General features: G+C 56.6%; 1 protein-coding gene across 1 annotated transcript; it reads left to right on the top strand.

Annotated features, from left to right (window-relative positions):
- Positions 1-2678: 2678 nt before the first annotated feature.
- Positions 2679-18454, top strand: ATP13A2 (ATPase cation transporting 13A2; the record flags this gene model as incomplete). The annotated part of the gene is made up of 28 exons (XM_026862920.1): positions 2679-2870; positions 3128-3295; positions 3719-3777; positions 3915-4026; positions 4137-4213; positions 4721-4798; positions 5045-5114; positions 5553-5687; positions 6383-6449; positions 6549-6680; positions 10275-10442; positions 10532-10642; positions 10755-10801; positions 10923-11111; positions 11193-11399; positions 11540-11653; positions 12580-12736; positions 13035-13155; positions 13363-13487; positions 14112-14272; positions 14702-14812; positions 15039-15118; positions 15971-16123; positions 16262-16358; positions 16487-16710; positions 16910-17061; positions 17144-17316; positions 17507-18454. Coding segments are annotated over 28 exons (3651 nt in total), but the record flags the coding sequence as incomplete, so codon positions are not given.
- Positions 18455-21141: the final 2687 nt, after the last annotated feature.

The raw sequence follows: 21141 nt of genomic DNA, 5'->3' as shown, positions 1-21141 counted from the left end.
GAGGGAGGGAGGGATGGGTGTGGGATGGATGGATGGATGGATGGATGGATGGATGGATGGATGGATGGATGGATGGGAGAGGGAGGGAGGGACGGAGGGAGGGAGGGATGTGGGATGGGTAGATGGATGATATGGGAGGGAGGGATGGATGTGGGATGGATGAATGGATGGATGGATCTGGGATGGATGGATGCTGCTGCCTGGGAAGCCCTGAGCATCCAACGAGGACCACGAGAGCAGAGAGAGATCTTAAAAGTCCCTTTGGGGTTTGTTTGCTTCAAGAAAGGTGCTTGTAAAAGGGCCGTGGCTGCAAAGGGAGCTTGTGGAGAAGGGCCTTGGGACCAACATGCGTCCTCTTTCAGAGTGTGTGTGCTGCTGGGGAGAAAGGCTGCGTCTCAGCATAAAATCCCGGGTCCAGTACACCAAGGTACTGGTGTTTGCAGACAGTGGCTGCCAGGGCTGGGGCAGCTTTGCAGAGGGATGTTCAGTGCCATGAGATGTGCAGGCTCAAGGTTTCCAGCTCCGCTTTCTGGTGTCAGAGGGTACGTCCTCCCCTCCTGGGACCTGTGCTAGATGTCAGGTCATCCTGAGCATCTTTATCCCCAGTTTTCCCCAAACTTTGACAGCAGGGACACGTGGTGGTTCTCTAAAAGATGCGAGACAGGGCACCAACTCTTCTCAGAGCCAGGCAAGGAGCTGGTGCTGGGACTTCAAGCAGCATTTTGGCCACACAAACCTGGCATCAGCGGGGAATGGTGGCTCCCCTCTTCCCTCTGCCAGCCAGGCTGGTGCATCGCTGACCCTCCCTGAGTTTGCAGCCGCTCCCGGCCGTTCCCCTCCCCACAATCCCCCTTCAGCAGCAGAGAGAGAAGCAAATCTTTTCCCCAGGGCTCTCCAGATGAGCTCAGGGGAAAACCCCCCCCAGCTTCGGGAGCGGGAGGAGGGGTGGCCGGGTGCCTCCACGCCGTGTTTGCCGACGAGGTGTGGCCGCTGCGCCGCGATTCAAACTGGTAGCGCAGCTTCGCGGCGCTCTGCCCTCCCCTCCGACAGCTTCCCGGACACGTCCTCCGGCGGGCAGGTGGTGGCGGTTGTACCGATCCCATCCCACCCGGGGACGGCTCCGCTTGCGCAAGCGGCGGGGTGAGGCGCGGGGAGTCGAGGTGAGAGCCCGTTCTCGCTCGCTGTCTTTCCGGGGAGCAGCCGGGATGGGAGCGGGAGGGGAGAAAACCCACGGGGACGGAGATGGGGTTGGACAAGAGCTGCAGCTCGGCAGGACAGAGCCGGCTGCGGCCGTGCTTGCGCTCTCCTCCAGGAGATTTACTGCTCACAGAGTCGAGAAAGTCCTAATAATTTTGTTGTTGCTAACAGCAGAGTTCAGGTGGAGAGGTGGGCTGTGCTTCTTGCTGGGGAGGTGCAGAAAGCAAACTGGGTTGTTTTCAGCTTGGTTTGATACTTCCCCCCCTCCTGCAAACCCGTCAGACGGCGCTGGGGAAAAGCCTTTGTATGAGGCACCCCCTTGCCCTCTCCTCTGTTCTGCTCTCTGGAAGGGCAGCACACGCTCCTCCTCACCCTGCCGTGCCCGTTTCGCCTGGAATCGGTGCGTTTCGCAGGCTTTGACGCTGCCAGTGGGGAGATCTGGCGTCCCATCTCCTCGCGGGCCCTTGGCGAGCTTCACAGCCGTTCGTTTTGGCTCCTGGGAGGGTTTTTATTTTAATAAACCATCCCTTGGGCTCATCCCCCACTTCCTCAACCCAAAACTTCTCGCTTGGAGTGGCACCGGCTGCATTTTGGGAGCTGGCTACCCACTGGGCCACTTGGCAAGGTGGACACCCCGTCACCGGCGGTTGTCAAAACCGGAGGATGGTTTTAATTAATTACTTTTGTCACCTGCAGACGAGCTTTGGGGTCGGAGCAGGGAGTGGCAGGAATCCAGCCGGGGTAGCTTTTCCAGCAGAGAACGGGTGTACAGGCTCCCACCCGGCGTGTAAATCGTTAAGCCGGTCTGAGTGCCCTCCTAGAAACCTGAACCCAGCCCAGCCAGGAAGTTTTCTGCTTGTCCCAAGGGTGGGAACTAGCTCCTGGGTTCGTGTTTGTGCCAAGTGTTATCTCGTTGCTGCTGCTGCTTTAAGATCCTGGAGTTGGGACACTACGGCTTGTAATCCGGTGTGGATTTAGGGCATAAGTGGGTGCAGCTTCCTGGGACAGAGGGTGATGATCAAAATCCCACCTGGGATGATTACAGCAATGCCTCCTGTGATCCCCGTCTCCCAGGCTGGGAATTGGGGTGCAGCAGAGACCGGCAGGAATTGGAGGTGCTGAGCCACGCTGGGCATTGTTAAACCTAGAAAAAGCAAATTTTGTGACCACATCCTCCGTGCAGGAGGAAACACAAGGAGCAAACAAGCATGAAAAGGGGCTGGGAGAGCTCTCCCTGCGCTTGATCTGGCTCTGCACCAGCCCTGCTCCCTTCCCCCGGCTGCTAAGCTGCTGGTTTTATGCCAGCTTTTCTCCCCGGCCTCCTTTGGCATCGCTCGCGTGACCGTCACGTGCCACGGGAGAGTGACCGGGCGGTGCTGGGGTACCCCATGCCCACGGCATCCCCTTGCACGGCAGAGGTGGCCGAGCACCCCGGGTGGATGGCAGAGGGGACACCGAGTCCAGACACCTTCCAGCAGTGATCTGGGGATGTCATCGCTGCCACTGGGAGCCCATCACCGTGGTGGCATCTCCTAAATAACCCCACAGATCAGCTCGCCTTATTTTTTTTTCTCCCCCCGCTGTTCTTTGACTTTGCAGACAGCACCAGGCTGCTGGGGAACCAGCGGCCAGGGTACGGGACGCTGCAGCCAGACGCTGAGAAATCCCGCATGGTAGGTCTCCGAGGGCTTCGTTGTGGGGAGGAAGGCACGCTCGGGAAGGGGTGGCACAAAACCCACGGTATCTACAACACCCAGCACAAGACGGTGGTTTTCCAGCCTCAAAGCTACTTGGTTGTCACCTGCCTGGTGTTAAATGATGCCAGGAATCTTAGGGCTTTTATCAGTTTAGGATTTAGATGCTTGATAATCTTAATTTCAGTTTACTTTATGAATAAGCATCTCTGTAAAGGTGACCTCCTTTCTTCTAGGAGGTCACGGGCTACCAGACCAAGACGTGGCGGGTGGCCCTGTGCCACGCTTGCTCTGTGCTGACGGCAGGGCTGCTTCTCGTCCTCTTCCACTGGAAGCCGAGCCTGGAGGTGCAGGCCAAGTGCAAGCCCTGCGCCCTCGGCCAGGCCGACTGGGTCATCATCAGAGTGAGTCCCCAGAAGTGTCCAGGGGTCTGGGTTTGGGCTCTGCCACTGCCTTCCCAGGGGGACCCTGGGCATGTTCCTTGCTGCTTGTCACCCTCCCCTCCCTAATTGTGTTTGACATCTCCTTTCATCAAGGAATGCACTACCCCAGAGCCAAATTATTCCAGGAATAATTATTATTTTAATGATTTATTTTAATTATTTGAATAATTTTTATATTCCTGGAATAATTTTGTGATTTCCTCTTCTTTAGCAGCCAGCTTGGCTTTGCGTTTCTCTTTATTGTCTCTGAATCCCAGCTGCCATCTGGGACGGTTGGCCAGGGACTCCCTGCCTGCCTGCGGCGCTGTCCCCATTTGAAGGAACAGGGGGGACATGCGGGGAGCTCCCCATTTCCCTCTGCTCAGACCCATGCCTGTGTTTCAGGACCGATTCGGACAGTGCTTCACCACCCGCGTGCACACGGAGACGCTGGGCGAGGGCAGGTGAGCTGGGCCCACGTCCCCACGGCGATGCCAGCGGGCAGGGGCTCGCCTAAGCTTTTGGCTTCGAGGGAGGGGGACGTTTGCAGCAGCGCAGGTGGACAGGGAGGGTCTGACCCTTGGTTTTCCACCCTGAGCAGCCTGGAGCAACACCCTGGGGCCAGGCTGGAGGACCGGAGAACCAGCATCGCCATCGGCGTGTCAGATGAGGAGGAGAGCCGGGACACCATCCAGCTCCATGACAAGGAAGAGGTAACACTAGCGACCCTTCCCACCTCCACCCCCTAATTCCTCTCCCTTGGCGGGGGCTCCCCTTGTGTCCCACCAACACCTTATTTTTAATATCCCGCTCTGCTCAGAAGAACATCTTGCGGTACTATCTCTTCGAGGGCATGCGCTACATCTGGATTGAACGGCGGCAGGCATTCTGCAAAGTCAGGTATTTTTTCTGTGCCCCCATGCCACAACAAACCTCTCTGCATCTCTCTGATGCTTATCTTGGCCCCTCAACCCCCCAAAATGGCCCTGACCCAGCTGGAAGTCACACAGCCGTGCTGGAGCTTTTCTGCATGCTGCAAAGCCTTTGGAGACCATCCCCGGGGAGCTGGGTCAGGGAAGCTGCGCTGCCTCTCCCCCCCACAAGTTGTTGTTGTTGCCCGTCTTTGTGGGCAGAGGAAACCGGGTGAATTAGTTTGGCAGCTGCCCCGTGCTGGGTTGGTCCCCATGGCGCTGTGCTGCTCGCGGCTCTCCAAACTGTGCCCCTTTTGTTCCCGCTCCTTGGCGCCCGTGAGCTGTGTCAGAGGCCGAGGAACAAGATGCTCTCCCTTTCCTAAATGTTGTTTTTTGTCACCAAGGACTTGGACGGGGTGTTTGTTCCACAGAGCCAGGCTCCTGATGATTTTGACTCCATTTTGCCTCTGTTTTTCTTTTCTCTCGGGCTTGCCAGTGTCTTGGATGAAGGCTGGACCTGCGCAGATCTCCACCTCTCCCAGGCTGGGCTTGACCAGCAAGACCACAACACCAGGTGGGGATCTACCAGCTTCATGGGACATGCAGGGAGCACAGACGAGGGTTTTCCAGGGGCCACCAAATGCTGCATTCAGACCTCAAAACAGAGGACAGCTCTGTGGGCTGGATTGCCCTGGCTTGGCTTCTCCACGTAACGGGGCTCCTGTGGAGGTCTGGGCAGCATGAGGGCCCTTTGGGCTGGAAATGTGGCTCTTCCCTACTATGCATTTGCTTCCCCCATGCTTTTCTCTCCTCTTTGCAGAAGGAAGATATACGGACCAAACCTGATCGAGGTGCCAGTCAAGTCCTACGCGAGGCTGTTGGTGGAGGAGGTGTGCATCGACGGGCCGTGCTTCCAAAGGGCGAGTTGTCCCAGGGCAGATCCTTCCCCTGCTCCACGTCCCTCACTGGAAGTGCTTTGTGGGCCCTTCTTCTCTGACACAGAGAGGACTTTAGGCAGCTTGGGCAGAAGTCAGAGAAGGCAGAGCTGGAACAGCTGTAGGGGGGACCCATCCTGCGTCTTAGCTCAGACAGGAGCTTTCCCAGGTAATTGCAGGGGTGGCTGAGCATCCTCAGGACTATCAAACATAAGCAGGGTGGCGGAGGACGGAGGGTTTGTAAGAAGTCTGCTGGCTCATCCCCAGCCCCAGGGAAGGGCCAGCTTCTCCTCTGCAGAAGCTGTTGTTCCTCAAGGAGCCTGGAGGTCTGACAGTGGGCTGGAGGAAGTTCTCCCTTCCCAAAACCTTCTCTCTCTCCTTGTTCCTTTCCAGGTGCTCAATCCCTTCTACATCTTCCAAGTGTTCAGCATCGTGCTGTGGGTCTGTGACGCCTATTACTACTACGCTGCCTGCATCTTCCTCATCTCCACCATCTCCTTAGGGCTGTCCCTCTACGAGACGAGGAAGGTTGGTGGTGGGCTTATTTGGGACAAGCAGCTCTGGTGTAAGAGCCCATTTTCTGATGCCGCTTGACATCTGTTCTGATGCTGAACTCCCTCTGAGCCCAGCTGGGGGAGGACAACCCATACTCCAACAGTGGGGCAGGTTTCCTTTTCCTTTCTATGGGCCCGAGACTTTGAGACCTGTTTTGTGGATGCTGTGCTTTTTGAGCTGCCCTTGGGCGAGGGGCTGGAGCGAGGGCAGAGGAGGGCAACGAGGCTGGGGAAGGGCCTGGAGAATCAATCAAAGCCAGTGAAGGAGCTGGGAGTGTTCAGTGTGAGGAGGAGGAGGCTGAGGGGAGACCTCATCCCTCTCTGCAGCTCCTGACAGGACATTGCAGAGAGGTTGGGGCTGGGCTCTTCCCACAGGGAATTAGTGACAGAGCAAGAGGGAACGGCTTGAAACTGCAACAGGGGAGGCTCAGACTGGACATGAAAAAATGTTTCATAGAAAGAGCGGTCAGAGAGTGGAATAGGCTGCCCAGGGAGGGGGTGGAGTCCCCATCCCTGGGTGTGTTTAAGGGACGTTTGGATGAGCTGTGGGGGGATGTGGGGTAGGGGAGAACTTTGTAGAGTCGGGCTGAGGGTTGTACTCGATGATCCTGAGGGGCTTTTCCAACCTCAATGATTCTGTGATTCTGTGACTGCTCCCTCCCTTCGCAGCAAAGCACCACACTGCAAACCATGGCCAAGATGTCGGTGGGGGTCCGAGTCCATCGCCCCAGCGGAGGTGAGCATGATGCCGGCGAGGAGCGAGGGCTCCTGGCATGAAGCCGTTTGGGAGGGTGCTGGGATGAAGTGTCTGAGCACGACTGTGCTTTTTTTCCAGAGGAGATGGTGGTGAGCTCTGCAGACCTGGTGCCAGGCGATTGCATCAGCCTCCCAGTGGACGGGATGCTGGTCCCTTGTGACGCCGCGCTGCTGACGGGCGAGTGCATGGTCAATGAGAGCATGCTGACGGGTGAGAGATCCAGCACCCCGCGAGCTGCACGCCTTCGCCACCCTGGCTTTCGCTGGGGATTTGGGGGGAGAGGACAAGCCTTGCATCTAAGAGGCCCTACAGCAGCCCCTTCCCATCCAGGCTGGTTGGATCCTGACCCCCCAGGGTGATAAGCAGGGACAGGGAAGGGATCTGAGCCCTGTGCTCGGCACTGGGGAGGCCGCCCCTCAATGAGTGGGTTCAGTTCTGGGCCCCTCACCCCAAAAAGGCCATTGAAGGACTCGAGCGTGGCCAGAGAAGGGCAACGGAGCTGGGGCAGGGTCTGGAGCACAGGTCTGCTGGGGAGCGGCTGGGGGAACTGGGGGGGTTCAGTCTGGAGAAGAGGAGGCTGAGGGGAGACCTCCTGGCCCTCTGCAACTCCCTGCCAGGAGGGGGCAGAGAGGGGGGATGAGTCTCTGGAGCCAAGGCCCCAGCGCCAGGCCCCGAGGGAATGGCCTCAAGCTGCCCAGGGCAGGGTCAGGCTGGCTCTGAGGAAGGATTTCTGTGCAGAAGGGGCTGTTGGGCGTTGGAATGGGCTGCCCAGGGCAGGGGGGAGTCCCCGGGATCCCTGGAGGGGTTGAAGAGTCGGGCTGAGCCAGTGCTGAGGGATCTGGGGGAGTTGGGAAGGGTCAGGGTGAGGTTCATGGTTGGACTGGAGGAGCTTCAAGGGCTTTTCCAACCCAGATGATTCTGTGATTCTGTGATAAAGGATGTCATGCGACGTTGGGTAAATGAACCCTGAATCAGCATCGCTTCCAACCGTGGCTTGGCCTTACAGACCATTCGCAGGGTTGGATTTAGGTTCAGCCTTGTGCTCAGTGCGACACTGCATTGGAGAAAGTGCCCGCAGCACCCTGCATCCCTCGTGTCAGCAGCGTTTCTCATTCTGTGGCACACGGAAGTGATGCAGCCTGTGCAACCTTTGCCCGTTTCCTTTCAAATTTGCCCCAGAGAGCGTGGAGGAGTTTCTCAAGGGCAGCATGGGCACGAGAGAGGAAGAGCTTTGTGGCAGGAAAGGCAGGAGTGTGACCACACCGTGGCTTCCCATAAGGCTCGTTGGGTGCCCAGACTGGGCTCTGTGGGGCTTGCCTGGCTGTGCCACTGCCGTGGTCCCTGTCACCACTGTCCCTGCCACCGTGGTGACCCCGCTCGCCACCCCTCAGGCCCCCTTCACCCATCTTTTGCTCCAGCATAGTAGTAGTTGAGGGTTAAACCTCACCCTGTTTTTATTTTCTTCCAGTGCTGCTTAATTTAAGAGTACCCAGGTTTAGCACTGCCAGCTTGGCAGACTGGCTCAAGGGGTGGGAGATTCTCTAATCCTGGCTTAACACACCAAACAGGGATGATGGGCTGCGAGAAGCACAGCCCCTCTCTCCCTGAGGAGGCAAGAGCCCTTTATTTAACCACAATTTGGGGAAAATGGGAGTTTTGGATATAAACGACCTTTTTTCCTCCCCCCTCACAAGGATGCTCCCTGAAGCTACCGGGCATTTATCTCCAGCTTGGCAGGTGGTTTTGGCATACAGTGAGGTCTTGCAAAAGTGAGTGCAGGAGAGGTCAGGGCGATGCCTGCCCAAGTAGGGGAGAAACCCGCCTTGCTGGAAGGGTTTGACCGCCCTTGCCTCAGCCGGTGTCGTCAGCACGTGGCAAAGAAAACGCTGGCTGTGCTGCTGGCTTCCTCCTCGTGGGCAAACCTTCCCTACAAATCCAAACTGAAACCAGTTTGAGGTGGACAGATCTACTGGGAGGGTGCCTCGCTTATGAGGACTTTATTTTCTCACCCATTTCAAGCGTCTGATGCACAAGAGTGATTTCCCTGGGGTTACCAGCAACGGCAGAGCCTGAATCCCTGTCTTCCACGTCCTCACCTTGCATTGAGCCAGTCTTGTCCTTTTGTTTCTTCCAGCCCTGGGGTGTTTTTCTGGCTGCGCTCCCCCCCCAACAGCAGATGCTGCCATGTCTGGGTAGGACCAGACCGCCTGGTAGAACACGTTTGCTCCGGCTGCATGGCAAGCAGGACGACGTGTTTCCCTCCGGTTGGCTCACATGGATGGGTTTATGTTGGCTTCGTGGAAAGGGCAGGAGAGTCGACGCCATCTCATCCCAACCCCTTGCTGGGTCTGGGCTTGCAGCTGGCTGGGACATCTCCCTTCCCAAACTAGAGCCTGAAGGCTGCTCTGAAAGATCCTCACGAGTTAAATCTTGCCCTACGTGCCCCAAATGTCATTTTCCTTTCCTCATCCCTCATTCCTTACTTCTGCCTCATCCTGATTTTCCATGCCCCTGTCTCTGAGGGCCCAGACTGACCTTGCCAGCCCCAATCCGTTGACCAGACAGCATCAGACCTTGCTGCCTGGAGCAGTAACCTCCCTGGGTGTGTTTAAGGGACGTTTGGATGAGCTGTGGGGGGATGTGGGGTAGGGGAGAACTTTGTAGAGTCGGGCTGAGGGTTGTACTCGATGATCCTGAGGGGCTTTTCCAACCTCAATGATTCTGTGATTCTGTGACTGCTCCCTCCCTTCGCAGCAAAGCACCACACTGCAAACCATGGCCAAGATGTCGGTGGGGGTCCGAGTCCATCGCCCCAACGGAGGTGAGCATGACGCCGGCGAGGAGCGAGGGCTCCTGGCATGAAGCCGTTTGGGAGGGTGCTGGGATGAAGTGTCTGAGCACGACTGTGCTTTTTTTCCAGAGGAGATGGTGGTGAGCTCTGCAGACCTGGTGCCAGGCGATTGCATCAGCCTCCCAGTGGACGGGATGCTGGTCCCTTGTGACGCCGCGCTGCTGACGGGCGAGTGCATGGTCAATGAGAGCATGCTGACGGGTGAGAGATCCAGCACCCCGCGAGCTGCACGCCTTCGCCACCCTGGCTTTCGCTGGGGATTTGGGGGGAGAGGACAAGCCTTGCATCTAAGAGGCCCTACAGCAGCCCCTTCCCATCCAGGCTGGTTGGATCCTGACCCCCCAGGGTGATAAGCAGGGACAGGGAAGGGATCTGAGCCCTGTGCTCGGCACTGGGGAGGCCGCCCCTCAATGAGTGGGTTCAGTTCTGGGCCCCTCACCCCAAAAAGGCCATTGAAGGACTCGAGCGTGGCCAGAGAAGGGCAACGGAGCTGGGGCAGGGTCTGGAGCACAGGTCTGCTGGGGAGCGGCTGGGGGAACTGGGGGGGTTCAGTCTGGAGAAGAGGAGGCTGAGGGGAGACCTCCTGGCCCTCTGCAACTCCCTGCCAGGAGGGGGCAGAGAGGGGGGATGAGTCTCTGGAGCCAAGGCCCCAGCGCCAGGCCCCGAGGGAATGGCCTCAAGCTGCCCAGGGCAGGGTCAGGCTGGCTCTGAGGAAGGATTTCTGTGCAGAAGGGGCTGTTGGGCGTTGGAATGGGCTGCCCAGGGCAGGGGGGAGTCCCCGGGATCCCTGGAGGGGCTGAAGAGTCGGGCTGACCCAGCGCTGAGGGATCTGGTGGAGTTGGGAAGGGTCAGGGGGAGGTTAATGGTTGGACCCTAGGAGCTTCAAGGTCTTTTCTAACCCAGATGATTCTGTGATTCTGTGAAACCTCCCTCCATGCTGTCCCTCACCGCAGGGGAGAGCGTGCCGGTGATGAAAACCCCCCTCCCAGCTGGCAGCCAGGCAGCCAGCACTGTCTATTCCCCCGAGGAGCACAGGCGACACACCTTGTTCTGTGGGACTCAGGTCATCCAAGCCAAGTCCTACGTGGGCAGAGAAGTGCTGGCTGTGGTGACCCGCACAGGTAATGGTTTAAGGGGAAAAGCCGGGATTAAGCCGCATCCTTCAGAGCGGTGGCTTTACATGTGCTTAATTTCTGGCCGTATCCTGCAGGGTTTTGCACGGCCAAAGGGGATCTCATCAGCTCCATCCTCTACCCCAAACCCGTGAGCTTCAAGTTCTACAAGGATGCTGTGAAGTTTGTCCTGTTCCTTTCCATCCTGGGTACGTCTGAACATGGAGGCATGGCCAGGAGCAGCCAAACTCCCTCTTAAATGGTTGAACCCACCCTTCATTTGCTTTGCTTTGTAATCAAGCCTGTTCTCCCTCTGCACAGCTTTTATTGGCACGCTGTACAGCATCCTCATCTTGGTTAAAAACCAGGTAGGGTTGCTGGAGCTGGTGAATCCTCGAGCTCAGGCTGGCACTGGGGCCATCAGCCGATGCGGGTGGAGATGGATGAAGGCTCTCAGGACACCCACCCCTCTTCTTCCTCGCCTGCCAGGTCCCCGTGGGGCAAATCATCATCCGTGCCCTTGACCTCGTCACCGTCATCGTGCCCCCAGCTCTGCCAGCTGCGATGACGGTGGGCACCATCTATGCCCAGAACAGGCTGAAGAAACAGGGCATCTTCTGCATCAGCCCTCCCCGTATCAACCTCTGCGGGAAGATCCGCCTGGTTTGCTTCGACAAGGTGAGTCTGGAGTAGCACTGCGAGATCACGGTGTCCAGCTTGCGGGGGGCTGGCCTGGACCCCACTGCGCTCTCCCCGCAGACAGGAACCCTGACAGAGGAAGGTCTGGATGTCTGGGGGGTGGTCGCACTGGAGAACAACCACTTCATGCCCCTCATCCACGAGCCCCGCTGCCTGCCCGCCGGTCCCCTGCTCTACTCTCTGGCTGCCTGCCACACCGTCTCACTGCTGCGGGCGCAGCCCGTCGGGGACCCCGTGGACCTCAAAATGGTGGAGTCTACGGGCTGGGTAAGACAAGCAGTGGGCAAAGTTACGTATCCATAAAGAGAGAGGTGGCACACATCTTGCTCTGCCAGGAGAAGGGGGTGTGTAAAACCATCTGTGGGGTGGATGGGGCTTTGCCAGCTCAGCATCTGCCTTGGTTTCAGCACCTGGAAATGATGGAGGAGGAAGAAGGTGAGCTGCCCGCCTTCCAGCAGTTTGGGACGAAGGTCTTGGCTGTGATGAAACCTCCGCCTGAGGAAGAACAGCCACGAGACAGGGTAGGTCCCGTTGACCAGAGAGGCTGAGGTTCCCCAAGCCACTGGGTCTGCGCCCTTGTCATGACCCAGACTGGGAGCCCAGAGAATCGCAAGGGTTCTGTGATCCCCTCAGGTTAAATTAAGGTGAAATGACACCAAACAACTAGTTAAAATGTTTTACTAGCAGTAGAAAACAATGTAAACTTGGAAAAAGATAATAAGCAATGTGGTCTCTTACAAATCTAAGAAGGAAAGGAAGGGGAAGGGGAAGGGAATCAAAGACATCCGCACCCCCACACCTGGATCCAGCATTGTCTCAGGTCCGGTAATCCTGGGTGGTGGGTGCACACACAGCAAAGTTTCTGTTGCCCTTTTAAGTTCCTCTTAATAGCTGATTAGCATACTAGATGAGGAAGGGGCGGGTATTCCACAGATTCATTTCAATGAGAGATGAGGAAAAAAAGCGGAGCAGGGGTTCCAGTTGAGTCAGTGGTCTTTGCCCAGCTTGGGTTTTTCCTCTGTTCTCAGAGATCTTTTCAGTCATCGATCACCACCTCTTATAAGTTCTTGTTACCACTTCAGTGGCAAGGTCCATTAGTCATTAGCGAGTCATTAGCAAGGCAGGCATGGTGTCTGGCTTGCAGGGTTTAGCTCAGTCAGTGTCTCCCCCTTTGAGGCTTATCTAAGGAGTTTTCAACGCAACTGCAAGGGAGTGGGGGGTGCAGCCTTCAATCCCTTCCCGCTTCTTTGGGTGACATTCCTTTGACTAATCCAAAGGCCACAGCTTTTCTTTAGGATTTTCTGTGCCGATGAATGTTTGAGGCATTTCTTCCTTCAGTTCCTTACAGCCCTCAAAGGGTGGTTGTGCTTCCCAGCCCCCGGAGAGGTTGTACCTCCCCCAGAGAAGTTCCCACCTGGTCCCCACAGCTGCTCCCTCTCCTACACAGAAGCACCAGTCGCCCGTGGGGATCCTCCGGCGTTTCCCCTTCTCCTCCACCTTGCAGAGGATGAGTGTCCTGGTGAAGGTGCCCGGTGAAGCCTCAGCCCACGTCTACGTCAAGGGTGCCCCGGAGATGGTGGCCAGCCTTTGCAGGAAGGAAACGGGTACGTGCTGGGGGGACAGTGGTTTGTTGTCTCTCCCCAGCTGAGAAGCAGCTGGTTCTGCATCCGTCTGCATCCCTGCAGCTCATCCCCACAAGGAATTACCCCCAGTGATGTGTGAGGCAGTTCCTACAGGCACTAGCTCCGGCCGGAAGACAGGGAAGGGGGTTGGAGTCTGGATGAGCACCCAGAGCCCTTCGGTCCATTGGGAGCTCGAGCCCTGGCTCCCCTCACCAGGCCTACATAGCCCAGGTTCATTCAGGAACTGTTCTGACCTTGCTTTTCCCCTCGTGGCTGGCAGTGCCCGTGGATTTCTCCCAGATGCTGCGATACTACACCACGGACGGTTTCCGGGTCTTGGGTCTGGCTTGCAAACCCCTGAGCACAGTGACCACCTTTGAGGAGGCCCTGCAGCTCCCGAGGTTGGTGCCATCAACTTGTCTCTGTTCAGATCTTGTTCGCTCTGCCTCATGGGATGCTTTGCTGCCCTGCAGCCTGCAAGGAATTAAACCCTGACCCTAAAGCAACGGCTCTTTGCCCCCCCAGATGGATTTTTAGCTGTTTATACCAATTGATCCTCTCTGCCCTGTGTTGAAGGCGGTGTTGAACGGCTCATTATATCCCACCAGGGATGCCGTGGAGAGCAGCCTGACCTTCCTGGGGTTCCTCGTCATGAAAAACGTCCTCAAGCCAGAGTCTGCACCCGTGATTCACCTCCTGAGGAACGCCAACATCCGCCCTGTCATGGTGACAGGTAACCCTGCGGAGGGGAATGGGGATGCTGGGCTTGGGGACAAACTGGGACGTGGACAACATTGTGCAAAGGGTGAAGGGTTTCTCCACCAGAAATGAGTGGGAGACACAGCAAGGACTCCTGGGCTGTGGTTTTGTGCATCCTGACTACTTGTTCACACTGCCTTGCTGCTGAGCTCGTGGCAGGCAGGGTGTGGAAGGGTGCAGGCTGCTTTTTCATGGATGCAGCGTGAACCCACAGACCTGGGGTGGGCAGCTTAAACCACAAAACTGCTCATGGTTTCATCGCCGATCCCAGAAACGTCGGTATCTCGTGAGCACCCCGAATTGCACAGCTAATGGGGGGACGTGGAAGTCACCTTCGGGTGTTCTGCAGCAAGGCAAGCAGCACCACCAGGGGTTGAAGCTGCTGCCGTTCCCTGGGGTAGGGCAGAAAGGAGATTTTGGAGCTCTCCTCCCAAACAGAGGGAAGCAAAGAGCCCCCCAAAGTGGCTGTGGTGGCTGGGAGAGGGGACGCGGCAGGTTTGAGCTGCTCTTCTTGGCTCGCACCCATGCGAGCCTCTTGCCAGCGCCGGCTAGCCAACACCGCTGGCGGTTACTCAGCCCCGCCGCCTCTCTCTGCTAGGAGACAACATGCTGACGGCCGTGAACGTGGCCAGGAGCTGCCGCATGGTGGAGCCGAAGGAGCGGGTGATCTTCGTCACCGCCTCCCCGCCCAGCCACGACAAACCCGCCACTCTGAAATTCATCCTCGCCGAGCACTCCCAGGGCGAAGAGCAGGTGGAGGTGAGTCCCAAGGCAACGTTTTGGGGGGGGGTTTGGAAAGCCCAAGCTGCTGGTCATCTCGCAGGACTGGCCTTTCCCAGCATCCTTAGCCTTAGGGGCAATTATGGGTGCAATTCTAACCCCTTATTAAATACCCGCTTCAGGAGAGGATAACCTGCTCTTTTTAATCCCTGGGAGCACATCAGCCTCCAAACACCCTCATCGGATGCAGCCAGCACTGTGCTGCTCAGGTCCTGCACGAAGGGCTCGGTCACGCAAGCTTTTTATCCAGAATCCCATCATTTATATGCCTGAAATCAAGGTTTAAGGGAAACTGCTTTACCTCCTGCTCCGTGTGGGTTGAGGATGCTGGTTCAGATCGTTGCTCAGCGAGGATTTGAGCACGAGTCGAAGCTCTGCTGCAGAAAAAGGAGTCGTTTTCCTTGGCAGGGTCTGCACCCGCGGGACAGCTGCTTCCTGCAGCCACAGCCCTGCCACTTTGCGCTGAACGGCAAATCCTTCGCCGTGGTTTGTGAGCACTTCGCTGACCTGCTGCCCAAGGTGAGTCTGGCAGCGGGGAATCCTCTGGCAAGGTTGACCTCACTGGGGTTTCATTGTGTAGCCTCACAGCTCCAAAATAAAATGCCCTGGGGTGGGGTTTTTTTTGGCCGGTGCAGGATGCCCTCTGCCTGGCTGAGCTGGTAAAGTTCAAAATAACCAGGCTCCTCCTGGGAGTGCAGGGGTGTGGGGGCTGCGTTACAAACATGTGGCCTTTCCCTCTTTGCAGATCCTTATCCGAGCCACCGTGTTTGCCCGCATGTCGCCTGACCAGAAGACTCAGCTGGTGTGCAGCCTGCAAGAGCTGAAGTAAGCCCCTCCAGTCCAACCATGAACCTCCCCCTGACCGTTCCCAACTCCCCCAGATCCCTCAGCGCTGGCTCAGCCCGACTCTTCAACCCCTCCAGGGATCCCGGGGACTCCCCCCTGCCCTGGGCAGCCCATTCCAACGCCCAACAGCCCCTTCTGCACAGAAATCCTTCCTCAGAGCCAGCCTGACCCTGCCCTGGGCAGCTTGAGGCCATTCCCTCTGGGCCTGGCGCTGGCTCCTTGGCTCCAGAGACTCATCCCCCCTCTCTGCCCCCTCCTGGCAGGGAGTTGCCGAGGGCCAGGAGGTCTCCCCTCAGCCTCCTCTCCTCCAGACTGAACCCCCCCAGTTCCCCCAGCCGCTCCCCAGCAGACCTGTGCTCCAGACCCTGCCCCAGCTCCGTTGCCCTTCTCTGGCCACGCTCGAGTCCTTCAATGGCCTTTTTGGGGTGAGGGGCCCAAAACTGAACCCACTCATCAAGGGGCGGCCTCACCAGTGCCGAGCACAGGGCTCAGATCCCTTCCCTGTACCTGCTGGCCATGCGAGTGCTGACACAAGCCAGGATGCCATTGGCCTTCTAGGCCACCTGGGCACTCTGCTGGCTCCTGTTCAGCCAGCTGTCAATCAACCCCTCCAGGTCCCTCTGTGACTGGCTGGATGGAGGACAGAGAAGGGCAAGAGGGTTAGTCTTCTGCCCGGAGACTTCTCTTGTGTGCCGGAGTGGTTGGCAGCTGTGAAATTGCATCCTGCCCTCTCCCAGAAATGGGGTCGTCCTAAAGACAAGGGTGCAACCTTAAAGACCCAGGGCTTTTCCCCTGTCCTGTCGTGAAATACCGGATCCCTTCTCGCTGCAGCTACTGTGTGGGGATGTGTGGGGACGGTGCCAACGACTGCGGGGCTCTGAAGGCAGCCGATGTGGGCATCTCGCTGTCGGAGGCAGAGGCATCGGTGGCCTCACCGTTCACCTCCTGCGTGGCCAACATCGAGTGCGTGCCCACCGTCATCCGGTGAGCTGCCAGGAGCCTCGGGCTGCGGGATTAAAAATCAGGGGCGAGGGGGTCTCATGAGTGCCTCTGTCCCCTCTTTGGGACAATTCATGGGCAGGGTGTTGTGGCTGGTGGGTGAATCTCTCTTTTTCTCTGCAGGGAGGGCAGGTGCTCCCTGGTCACCTCCTTCGGTGTCTTTAAGTACATGGCCCTGTACAGCCTGGTGCAGTTTGTGTCCGTCCTGCTGCTCTACACGGTGAGTCCTGTGGCTGCCCGGATGCCTGCGACACTCAGGGATGCCTCTGGGTCACCTTGTCCTGGCTGAGTTTTAACCTGTCCCTTTCCTAGCCCCCACACTGAGAGCGAGTGGTTTCTCCTTCCCAGATCAACACCAACCTGAGCGATTTCCAGTTCCTCTTCTTTGACCTGATCATCACCACCACTGTGGCGGTGCTGATGGGTCGGACTGGTCCTGCCCAGGAGCTGGGAGTGGAGCGGCCCCAAGGGGCGTTGATCAGCGTCCTGGTGCTGGGCAGCCTCGTCCTCCAGACGGCTTTGCTCATCACCGTGCAAGTCCTCAGCTACTTCATCACCATCTCGCAGAGCTGGTAAGGGACCCGGCTTCACGTGGGTTTAGCAATGGGAACAGCGCAGAGGATTGCAGCGAAACCCAGGCGCTCATCCTTAGCTTTGGCCAACTCTAGCTGGCATCAAGCACACACAGCAGCTCCCATACACTCACAGAGAACCCTTATTTAGACCCTCTCCTTGCCTCTGACCCTCTTCCTTCTCCCCTGCCCGGCTCAGGTACGTGCCACTGAACAGCACGGTGACGGCTCCCCAGAACCTGCCCAACTACGAGAACACAGTCCTCTTCTGTGTCACGGGTTTCCAGTACCTCATCCTGGCCGTCGCCATGTCCAAGGGGTACCCATTTCGGGAGCCACTGTACACCAACGGTGAGGATGATGCTGGCCACGTGGATGAAGAGAGACACCAAAACTTCATCCTCCTTCTCACCCTCTTCCTTCTCGCCCTCAGTGCTATTCTTGGTAGTCCTCATCCTCCTTTTTGGCCTCATGATATGGTTGACCCTCTACCCCCTGGGCTTCCCCAAAACCCTGCTGAAGCTGCAGGGCATCGATGACTTGAATTTCAAGCTGCTGCTACTGGGGATAGCTGCCCTCAACTTCTTCACCGCCTTTGTGCTGGAGGTAGGGCAGCCCAGGGTGGGCACTGGGCACACAAGGGATGCGTGTTGTCCTTGTGGGTCTGTCCAAGCAACCCCTTTTCCAGGAGTTGTTGGCATGGAGGGAGCAGGGTTTACCTTGGCATCAGCTCTGCCATCTCCTTGGGGTCCACAGTCTCCCCAAAAACCTGTTCTTCCCCCAATTTTTGCTGCAGACTGCCCTGGACCACGGCTTGCTCTCCTGCCTCCGCAAGCTGCGCCGAAAGAAAGCGTCCAAGAAACTTTTCAAGAGGCTGGAGAAGGAGCTGAGCCAGCAGCAGCCACCCTGGCCGCCCCTTAATGAACCGCTCTTTGCTACACCCAAGATGTCCATCGCCATGAGATAGCATGTGTGGGGCTTCCCTGCTGCCTGCTCTGCAGGCGAGCGCTGCCTGCCAGCCCTCAGACACTGTCACTTATTTATTTATCCTGGTAAATCGAGGGGTGCGGCGGGCAGGCTCCCATGGGGAGTCCCCCAGCATCGCAGCTGTGAATCCGCATGTGATGGTCCCGTAGCCGTGGCCAAAAGGAGGAGATGCTGGAGAAGCAAACTGGGGGAGAAAGTCCAGAAGAGGAGAAATGGTCCAGCTCAGCTCTTCCTCCAGGACCTCTCCCGCTCCCATGCTAGCCTTGGATCCATCTCGCCACGCTGGGCTCCGGTACCATTTCACAGGGGGACGCCACCTCCCTTTTACTCTCCTGCCTGGTCAAAACCACGAAGAAGAGAGTCCCTGATCTTCTCATGGCGAGGGCACCCACCCCACCCTCGCGTCTTTGCTCACTGTGAAAAAAAAAAAACAACCCTCTGCTTCCCCCCTGTGACCACCCTAGATGTGTAGGAACTGTTTACAGACCGCCCCGTCCCCGGCTTGCCAAGGATGCTGCTCAATCCCCAACACCCAGGGACCAGCCACGGGCACCCTTTCCGCTTGCGATGCTCCTGCAGAGCACTTCTGCTTCCGGACGGGACCTTTGTAGCATTAAAAAAACTCCCGAATTTTTATTTTTTAACTCTACTCCAGTGCATCGAGGTGTAAGTGCAGTCAGGAGAATGACGTACCGCTTTCGGTTTCCATACGGTGCTGTCGTGAGTGTTGTCTAATAAATTAACACTATTTTCTTGACTGCTTGCTTGTGCTGCCTGGCATGGATGGACTGCTTGGGACAGGATGGTATCAGCAGCGCGGGTGAGCGTCAGATGGAGTCAAGGAGCAGGTGAAAGAGCTTTTAGGGTCACCTCCTTCTCCATCTGGGCTGGAAGATGCTGTCCTCAATGCCTGAATGCAGAGAGTTGAGCCCAGGGACGGCACTGCTGGGATTTCAGCAGCGCAAACCCAGCATCAGCGAATAAATCATCCCCAAGCCTTTTTCCAGCTGGAATTTCCTAGAAAATAATAATAATTGCTGGAAAAACCCAGGTGTCCTCGCCAAGACTGCAAAACCTCGCTCCTTCCATGGAGAAAAAGCCGGTAGATGGAGATGCCGCGTCCCGAAAGGGGAAGAGCTGATGCCCATGGAGGGGGGATGCGCTGTCTGCGTTGCCCTCCAAGGGTTTTTCAGCTGCCTCTGAGCTTGGCTCTGGGATTGAAGGCTGGTTCTTGTGGGGACCCGCCTGCATGGAAAGTCTAAACCCCTCCAAGCGCCAGCGGCGCCTCTCTGCCCTCCGGGAGCTGGGGATTAGATCAGGAAATGAGGCACAAGCAGAGGTAAGAGGTTTCCTGAAATCCTAGCCAAGACTTGACTTATTAAACCAGGCTTCCTGAGAAAAAAAAAAAACAACACACACACAACCCTCAGAGATTTTTGCCTGTGCTTGGTAATTTTAAAAGCAAAAAGCACCCAGGTGTGAGGGACCTCTTTGCACTTCGTTTTTTCCATCCCCCCCACCCCACACAGTGGTGTTTTGCTTGGTTGGATTTTGCAGGGTGTTCCCAGCCTCGGGGGTGTGCAAAGTCCATTTAATTATTAACAGGCAGTTCCTGCCATTCGCTAGGGGTTAATAGGGCTGGGGACAAGGACAATGCTGGATTTGGGGACAGGCAGAAGCTTTATGGAGCAGCTCTTAGATGTGTTTGGAGTCATCTGGATGGTTTTATCCATCCTCCAGGCGGGAAAACCGAGTTTGATATGAGATGTGAGCACCTTAAACCCCCCCCTGCTTCTCCTCCTGGTCTAAAACTTGGGGTTTTTTTGCTCATTTTTAAAGAAATCAGCTCCCTCCTGGCTGCAGAAACACTCAGATCTCTGACTGTGGGCTTGGTGCAGTGGGTGCAATCCTGCTCCACGGGTGAAAGATCCCCATCTCCTCCCATCGCTCATCCCCCTGCATGCTGGAGAGCTTCTTCCTCCCTCCCAGCCCTTAAGCACCCTCCGTTTGCTCCCTTGCTGGTTTTAAACATGCCTAAAATTTGCAGGTTTTTACACCCCCCAGCGCCGAGCAGGGTGTTGCAGCGGGGCTCGGGGGTTTTAGGGGAGCATCCCCAGCCTCGCCGGGATGCAGCCGGCATCCCGCGTCCTCCGGAAAGCCGCCAGCGAGCTGGGGAAAAGAGGGCCCCACGGTCAGCAATGCTGCCTCTGCCGCCAAACAGGGGCTGCAGATCTGCTCCAGCATCCTCAGCCTGGGTGGGAAAAAAAGGGGATTTTTTTTTTTTTTTTCCCCTCCATCCTGGGATAAAGCTTACGGGGTTGCAGCGTCCTCGCTGCTCAGGGGACAGATGGAACACAAATGCTGAGCTTGGAGGCAGGAGGGGTGATTGGGATCCCAGAATCCCAAAGTTTGTGGGTTTATCTTGGTTCCCACAAGAGCAGCTGAGATCATAGAGCAATGCCCTGACATGATCCTTTTATCTCACCCTCCAGCAGCACTAAACCCAGCCTAAACCGCGCCGGTGTGCTCGGCGCTGTGCAAAACCCTTCTCCCTCCTTGCTTTTACAATCAATTTAAAATTAATCCAGCTGGAAGAAAAAAAACCCTAACCCTGCCGACCATTGCATTGATGTGTGCTTACTGATTTTTATTTTTTAAAATTATTATTTTTTAAAATTATTATTTCCCCCCCCCCCCGCAGGCAGCAATTTGGGAGGAGGAAGGGGCCGGCTCAGGTGTGGCATTAGGACCCAGCGGATCCCCCATGTTGGAGGTAGGAGGTTTTTGGGTTTTTTTTAACTCTCATTTCGGAGTTTTTGAAAGCAGAGAGAAGAGACCAAGGCGGTGGGCAAGGGCAGAACCAGCACTAACACCCAGAGCGGTAAGGACCAGGCGAGAGACACCCCCCCCATCCCAGCCCCCTGCAGCAGGCAGGGATGCTGGGTCCCCCCCAGCAGCAGATGGGGCTGAACCCCTTCTTTGGGGCTTTGCAAAGTCGCCTTAAAAACTCCATCGGTCGGGGCAGGCGAGCTCACGAAAGCTGTTTTCGACCTTTTAATCTCATAAAAATAAAACCCACCTTATTTTTGGGGTGCTGAAGAGCCAGCAGCCGTGGGGGGGGACCCCATCTTTGCAGCCTGACCGCTGTTGTAGATTTTTAATCACTTCAAAAAGTCTAAAAATACCCTAATGTCTGAAGGAAGCCGTATTTTTTTTTTTCCATCCTGGAAAGAGACTGTAAAAAAGGGATATTTTAATATTTCTGTTTATTTTGCCCCCCTGGGGGAGGACGGGACCCTAATGAAAATGTGATGTGTGAAAACGGGGATGGGGGAAAGAAGTTTTTTTACCTTTGGTCGAGGGCCAAAAAAAATTTGAATCCTTTCATATTCCCTTTGTTCTCCCACTCTCTGGCAACTGGAGAGCTTAAAAAAAAAAAAAAAA

The sequence above is a fragment of the Athene cunicularia genome (genome assembly GCF_003259725.1).
Source record: "Athene cunicularia isolate RWA chromosome 21 unlocalized genomic scaffold, athCun1 chr21_part1, whole genome shotgun sequence".
NCBI lineage: Eukaryota > Metazoa > Chordata > Aves > Strigiformes > Strigidae > Athene > Athene cunicularia.
The sequence above is the reverse complement of the archived record's forward strand: the minus strand, read 5'-3'. Positions and strand labels throughout refer to the sequence as shown.